The 7434-nt window shown below is 49.9% G+C and overlaps 1 protein-coding gene across 2 annotated transcripts in view; it reads left to right on the plus strand.

Annotated features, from left to right (window-relative positions):
• Positions 1-6921, plus strand: part of dspa (desmoplakin a) — a 26825-nt gene extending 19904 nt beyond the window's left edge. Inside the window, exons 20-24 of one of the 2 annotated variants that reach the window (XM_062530348.1) lie at positions 1-44; positions 152-259; positions 437-535; positions 815-2641; positions 3100-6921. The exon at positions 1-44 is cut by the window's left edge and continues 40 nt beyond it. In XM_062530348.1, coding sequence (XP_062386332.1) covers positions 1-44; positions 152-259; positions 437-535; positions 815-2641; positions 3100-6330 — 5309 coding nt within the window. In that variant the 3' untranslated portion in view covers positions 6331-6921. The remainder of the gene's footprint in view (positions 45-151; positions 260-436; positions 536-814; positions 2642-3099) is intronic. The other variant, XM_062530349.1, reaches the window with a different exon arrangement.
• The last annotated feature ends 513 nt before the right edge of the window (positions 6922-7434 follow it).

Genomic DNA, 7434 nt, shown 5'->3' on the forward strand with positions numbered 1-7434 from the left:
AAAACGTCCAGAAAGACGTAGATATGTGTGCCTCCTCCATCAAGGTAAAGTCTCTAATGCAGTTCTCCTCATGCTTTCATTTCAGACACATCAGCATCACTCAGCATTGTAGCTATATTGCTAACATGTTACTCTGCGTATACATTTTCAGAATTATGAACTGCAGCTGGCCTCTTATAGTGCTGGCCTGGAGACGCTCCTTAACATTCCCATCAAGAGAACCATGCTGCACTCCCCGGCTGTGGTCCTCAGAGAAGAGGTATGCTCACTGGTCACTGGTGACTGTGACGTATAGTATTTACACATTTACACACTACAGACATGCATGGTTATGATGACCCCCAAAGTGAGGTAATAAGGCCTCTGGTAAAGTGCTGGTCCTGTATGTGTATGAGTGACTGACTGTCAGTTTGACTTCCCACCTTCATCTCCACAGGCGGCGGATCTGCAGTCTCGCTACATTGAGCTACTAACACGGTCCACAGATTACCACAAGTACCTTGGAGAGTTGCTGAAAAATATGCAGGAACTCAAGGTGTGAAATGATGAATTGTGATATGGTTTTGTGGTGCAAGTCAGCAATTATTGTATATAGTTCTTTGACTCTTGGTCATGTTATTGATGCATTTGTTCATACAGTAGATGTATTTGTAATGGTAGTCAAGAATTGAAAAGGCTTTTGTTTTTTTGTGATGCTCTCGTAGGCAATCTGTAAATTAACAAAACTAACCAAAGCTTAAGCTTATGCTTATATGAGAAAAACATGAGGAAATGAAATCTCATGTTTTTATTTGTTTTCTTTTGCCAACAACAGATAAAGAACACAAATATTGACTACTTGGAAGAGCAGCTGAAACGCCTGAAGGATGACCTTCATGACAGAACCCAGAAGAATCAGTCCCTGCAGGAGAGTCTCTCTCGCTATCAGCTAGAGCTCAACCAATCCAAAGATCAGCTCATCACCATCGAGGAAGTCAAGAGAGACGTCACCCGCCAGTGCAACGCCACCAAGGAGAACTTGGACAGCACCTCCATGAAAGTGCGGGACCTGAACGACGAGATTACTCGCCTCACCTATCAGATAGACGAGGAGAAGCGTAAGAGGAAACTGGCCGAGGAACGCTACACCAGCCAGCAGGAGGACTACGAGATCGTCATCCGCAAGAGGCAGAAGGAGCTGGACGAGCTCAACTGGGCCAAGATCGACTTTGAGAAGGCCGTGAAGGACAAGGAGCGCGAGATCGAGCGTCTGAAGAGGCAGCTGGACGAAGAGGCCGCGCAGAGGAAGGCGGCCGAGTCGGAGACCTCAAAGGTAAGAGCCCAGTGCAGCCAGGAGATAAGTAGCCTTAAGCAAACGTACGAAACAGAGATCCACGTCACCAAGACCAGCGTCCTCAAGACCACCCAGCAGAAGGAGGAGGATATCAGCGGCCTGAGGCTGAGATGTGAACAGCTGTCAGGGGAGAAGCGGGACTTGGAGGAAGAGCTGAGGAGACTGCAGCTGTCTCTGAGCCAGACGGACGAGGCCAGGCGCAAGGCCGAGGGCGAGGCCCACCAGCAGAGGTCCGCGGGCACCGAGGAGGGTAGACGCAGGAGGGAGCTGGAGATCGAGATCCAAACCATCGTGCAGCAGAGGACAGCGGACGAGCAGAGACACAAGGATGCCCTGGCGCAGGCTCTGAAGGACGTCCAGGAGAAGAATCGTCACATCACGCTGCTCACGGAGAGCCTGGAGGAAGAGACCCGCCGGCGCAAGGTGCTGGAGGGTGAAGGTCACACGCTGAGGCAGACTCAGGTAGAGCTGCAGAGTAAGAACGTCTCGTCGCTCGAGACCATCAACAAGCTGAAGATCTCCGACCAGGAGCTGTGTCTGGTGCGCGTGGAACTGGAGAAGCAGAAGAGCGAGAAGGAGCAGATGGGCAAGTACATCACCCAGATGCAGACTCGCATCACCGACCTGCAGGCCGTGGTGGACAGGGTGGAGGACGAGCTGGAGACGGCGAAGAGGGGCCAGCAAGACGAACTGAGCCGCAGGAAGCGCGTGGAGACCGAACTGGAGCGCGTGAACGTGTCCTGCAAGGAGTACACCACCACCATCAACAAACTCCGCGTGCAGCTGGAGGAGGACTCCGCCTCGGAGCGCAAGGTGGAGCAGGACCTCCGCGCCCTCCAGGAGGCTCTGGACAAGAGCCTGAGGGAGCACAAGGCCACCATTGACAAGATGAACACGCTGACCGCCGAACTGAAGGCTCTCCAGCAGCAGCTGCTGCAGGAGCAGGCCCGAGTGCGCGAGGCCAACCAGCGCAACGAGTCCCTGTACAAGACCATCGAGGAGAAGAGTCACGTGCTCAACGCAAACGCCATCGAGATCGAGAAGCTCCAGAGCATGACGCAGACGCTCACCAAGGAGCGCATAAGGCTGGAGGAAGAGCTCCGCTCCGTCCGGCAGGAGAGAGATGACCTGAGGAAGGGCAAGAATGCCAGTGAAAGCGAGAGCTTGACGCAAATATCGGCCCTTCAGTTGCAGCTGCGGAACAGCACTAAAATGTCTCTGGAACATCAGACTCTCATCAATGAGTTAAATAAAGAGAGAGAGGCATTAAGGGTGGAAATGTCCAATATCCAAAAGCAGGCCATGGAGGTATTATTATATTTAAGGATCAATTGCCAAATCTCCACACGAGTTTACAAATCTCCACAAACTGCTCCTGGGCTTTTACTCTGTCAAAACTCACGCCTAATTGCACGCTGCTTGCTTGCTTGCCGCTTTTGCATGGTGGCAGAAATACAGTAGCACTTTTGTCTGATGTGTGTCATTTTGTCACTGTAGAATCCCTCCACCTTTTCTATGCTTTTCTTGCTGTTTGTAATTATATCATCTTTTTTTCATGTTTTCAAAACTTGTAACAGTATTCTGCTACTTTCTGCTGTGTTAAAGTAGTTGCACTTTAGATAGATTATGCTATTTTCACTGTATTTGTAAACATGGTGGAAATTTGGTGGAATTTATTCTACTGTATTTGTAAACATGGTGGAATGGTACATGGAGGATGGTACAAAATTTTAATTTTGCTCTGTATGTCTCTTTTTGTGTTTCAGACATCCATGATGATACACGAGTCACAAACGCACTACAATGAGGTTGTTCAGGAGAGAGATAGCCTGCTGGCTAAGCTGAAGTTGCTGGACCAAGACAAGGGGAAGATGCAGAAGCTTGACAATGAGCTGAGCCGCATCAAAGTGTCCATGGAATCTGAGCTACGAGTCAAGCAACGTCTGCAAGACGAACTGGACAAGATGACAAAGGACTTCAACTACTGGAAGAGTCAGTACGACATCAAAGAGAGACAGGTGTCCGAGTGCTCCACGGAGAAGGACAGGGCTATGAGGGACCGGGGCTCTCTTCAGAGCCAGGTGGAGCAGCTGAAGCTGGAGCTCAGAAGCCTGGAGGAGCGCTACAAGAGCAAGCTCCAGATCTCCGAGAAGGAGATCCTCGAGCTCAACCAGAGGAGAGAGGCCCTGGAGAGGGAGATCAGAAAACTCCAGCAGCGTCCGGAAGCCTTCTGCCAGCAAACGCAGACAGACGAGAAGGTCATGATGGTGGACCCGGACAAGCTGCTCTTCGATGGCGTGCGACGCAAGGTCAGCGCGCACCAGCTGTGCGACTGTGGCATCATCAACAAAGCCACTCTGGACAAGCTGCTGAAGGGGGAGAAGACAGTCTCTGAGGTGGCCATTGACATTCAGCTCAACTTGAAGGGCACGGGGGTCATCGCCGGTATGGTGCAGGGCACCCAGGGCAGAATGCCTTTTGCCGAAGCCAAGGGCCGAAATCTGCTGAGCAACGAGAGCGCCATGATGCTTCTGGAAGCACAGGCAGCCACCGGTCACATTTTGGATCCCAAGTTCAACGAGAAAATGTCTGTGGACGCTGCATGTTCCCGAGGTGTGGTGGATACAGACGACAGAGACGTGCTGATCACTGCCGAGGCAGCCAGCACTGGGTTCAAAGACCCGTTCTCTGGAAAGCTCCTTTCCGTTGGCCAGGCTTGCAAGAAAGGACACGTTGACAAGGAGACGACCTTGCGTCTTCTTCAAGCGCAGGAGTCAGTCGGTGGTATTCTGGACCCCACTCTGAGCGTGTACCTGCCCAAGGACGCTGCCCTCGATCGCAATCTGATCGATGACGAGCTCTACAGGGCCCTGAACAAAAAACCTCCCTGCTACTTGGACCCAGACACACAGCAGAAGATCTCTTACACCGACTTAAAGAAAAAGTGCAGAATGGAACCTGCCACAGGACTGCTCCTGATCCCGGCCAAAGATAAACCAATGACAGTGAAAGGTCTCCGTGAAGAGGTCGCGATCACTGACCTGGTGGATGCCAACTTGCTGGATCAAAGTGATTTGACAAAGTTAAACCAAGGAACCCTCACAAGTCAAGACATAGAGGATAAGCTGAAGTCCTACTTGCATGGATCTGACTGCATTGCCGGTATCTATGACGAGGCCAATGACAGAGTTCTGTCCTTCTACCAGGCCATGAAAGAGGGGCTCCTGAGACGAGGGACCACCCTGGAGCTTCTTGAGGCCCAGGCTGCTTCCGGATTCATGATTGATCCGGTTAACAACAAGACTCTGACCGTGAACGAAGCACACAAGAGAGGCCTGGTGGGCAAGGAGTACAAAGACAAGCTTCTCTCCGCAGAGAGGGCAGTCACCGGATACAAAGATCCACATACAGGGAAGATCATCTCACTTTTCCAGGCCATTGAAAAAGAGCTCATTGAGAAGGGCCATGGCATCAGACTCCTGGAAGCTCAGATCGCAAGCGGTGGCATCATCGATCCTATCCACAGCCACCGAATCGAGGTGGACATGGCTTACAAGAAAGGCTACTTTGATCGAGACATGAACGAGATCCTGAGCTATGACGGGGATGACACCAAAGGCTTTTTCGACCCCAACACTCACGAGAATCTGACGTATCTGCAGCTGAAGGACAGGTGCATGAAAGACCCCAAGACCGGTCTCATCCTCCTCCCCCTCGTGGACAAGAAGAAGGCGAAGCAGCAGCAGTCCTCGCAGAAGAACACGCTCCGCAAAAGAAGGGTGGTCATCGTGGACCCTGACACAGGCAAAGAGATGACTGTGCGGGAGGCCTACCACAGAGAGCTGATCGACTACGAGACCTTCCTGGAGCTATCCGAACAAGAGTGCGAATGGGAAGAGATCACCATCACGGCGTCTGACGGCAGCGTCCGATTGGTCATAGTGGACCGCAAAACGGGCACTCAATACGACGTCCAGGAGTCTCTGAACCAGGGCGTTATCAACCAGGCCACGTTTGACCGGTACCGCTCAGGGGCGCTGACTCTCACCCAGTTTGCTGATATGCTGACCAAAGACGCCCAAAGCTCCGGGCTCATGCTCGTGTCCAGCAGCGCGGAGGACGTAGTCACGTGCAGCAGCCCCACCCAGCTCACGCCGTCCTCCCCCACCATCCGCAAGCGCTTCGCCAGCGTCTCCATCACCCTCTCTCCGCCCGCCGAGATGTTTGACGACCAGAGTCCCGTGGCGGCCATCTTCGACACGGAGACCTTGGAGAAGATCACCATCCCTGAGGCGCAGCGCCGCGGCATCATCGACAACATCACGGCCCAGAGGCTTCTGGAAGCGCAGGCCTGCACCGGGGGCGTCATCAATCCAGCCACCGGTCAGCGGCTCATCCTGCAGGACGCCGTCCAACAGGGCATCCTGGACGAGGACATGGCCAGCAAGTTGAAGCCGGCACAGAAAGCGTACTTCGGTTTTGAGGACGTCAAGACGAAGAGGAAAATGTCGGCCGCAGAGGCCATGAAAGAGAAGTGGCTGCCTTACGAGGCCGGCCAGAGGTTCATGGAGTTCCAGTATTTGACCGGCGGTCTCATTGAGCCAACCGCTGGCCAGCGGGTCACCATCGAGGAGGCCATCCGCAGGGGATGGCTGGACGGGCGCAGCGCGCAGAAGCTCCAAGACAGCAAGAGCTACCAAAAGATGCTCACGTGCCCCAAGACCAAGCTGAAGATCTCCTACAAAGATGCCATGGATAACTGCATGGTGGAGGAGAACATGGGCATGAAGATGCTCCAGGCCTCCTCCATGTCCACCAAGGGCATCAGCAGCCCCTACAACGTGTCGTCTGGGCCCAGCTCCCGGTCAGGCTCCAGGGCGGGCTCACGCACAGGCTCTCGCTCCGGGTCTCGCAGGGGTAGCGTGGACTACTCCACCGCATTCAGTTACAACTTCAGCAGCAGCTCCAAAACATTCAGCTCCGGCTCCATGTCATAAGAATCACATGACAGTGAGGGAGAGTTTCATTCGTTTATAGATTTATAGATTTATAGTTGTAATGTCACAGGAGTCACTCAGTCACACTTTAACTCATATTATATTTACCTTTACTTTACAGTTCATTTTGAGGTATTTGGCATTTACTTAGTTAGGAACTCAGGCCTGGGAAGCAGTTCAGCATTACTTTATAGTACTTGATGTCAGTATGTTGTATTGTTTTTCTCTAAATCACTTATTTTCTAATGGTGTGTGGATAGTTTTTGGTTAGCTCCTATATTATAATGCAAATACACTGTCTTCTGATGTCAGATGTTTGTTGAGATGTGATACTTTAGAAATTATTTTAGTCTTGAAAGATTGGTTATCTAAAATATTGGATTGAATTAAATTATGATGTGCCATTAAGATAGTTAGGCAACTAGATTTCTTACACAAAGACAATTTTAGTTTTGAAAATATATGTATTACAACTTTGTCTTGATATGTAAACATGATGGCAGGAAATGCAACTAAAGTCTTTGGATGTAAAAAAGAGAAAACGTTTTGTATTTGAGCATAACATTTATAAACACTTGTAGATTATGCAAATGCTTGAGTCTTCATTTACTTTTGAGTGGTCAGATACTCCACTTTTACACAACCGAATATAAACAATAGACCTAGAAATACACTACCTGAAAGTGAAAAGTACATAAACACTGTAAAGAAAATCTGAAAAAGGATTGATTTTGTACTTATATTTCCTTTAATTCCCACTTTTAAATCATGGTTATAGTTATTTAGCAGACACCAAAAATAGGGAGAATAATATTATCAATAAAAAAGGTGTGTTATTTCCTGTTGCGGGTCTGTTACGGGTGTGCTAGATAGCTAGTCTTTATTGTCCTATAAAGGATGTTCTTCTTCACACATGCCATTCCATTCCATAAAAGATGAAATTTGATGTTAACATCACAGTCTCATACATGTAACATATCACACATCACATATAACATAATATATAATATGACAAACTATCTCATAATCATAAAATGATGTGGTTGAATACGAGTAAGTGCTCCAAATCCTGAGTATTTTACCTACAGTACTAAGAGCAAACAG

The sequence above is a fragment of the Sardina pilchardus genome, chromosome 2 (genome assembly GCF_963854185.1).
Source record: "Sardina pilchardus chromosome 2, fSarPil1.1, whole genome shotgun sequence".
Lineage (NCBI taxonomy): Eukaryota > Metazoa > Chordata > Actinopteri > Clupeiformes > Clupeidae > Sardina > Sardina pilchardus.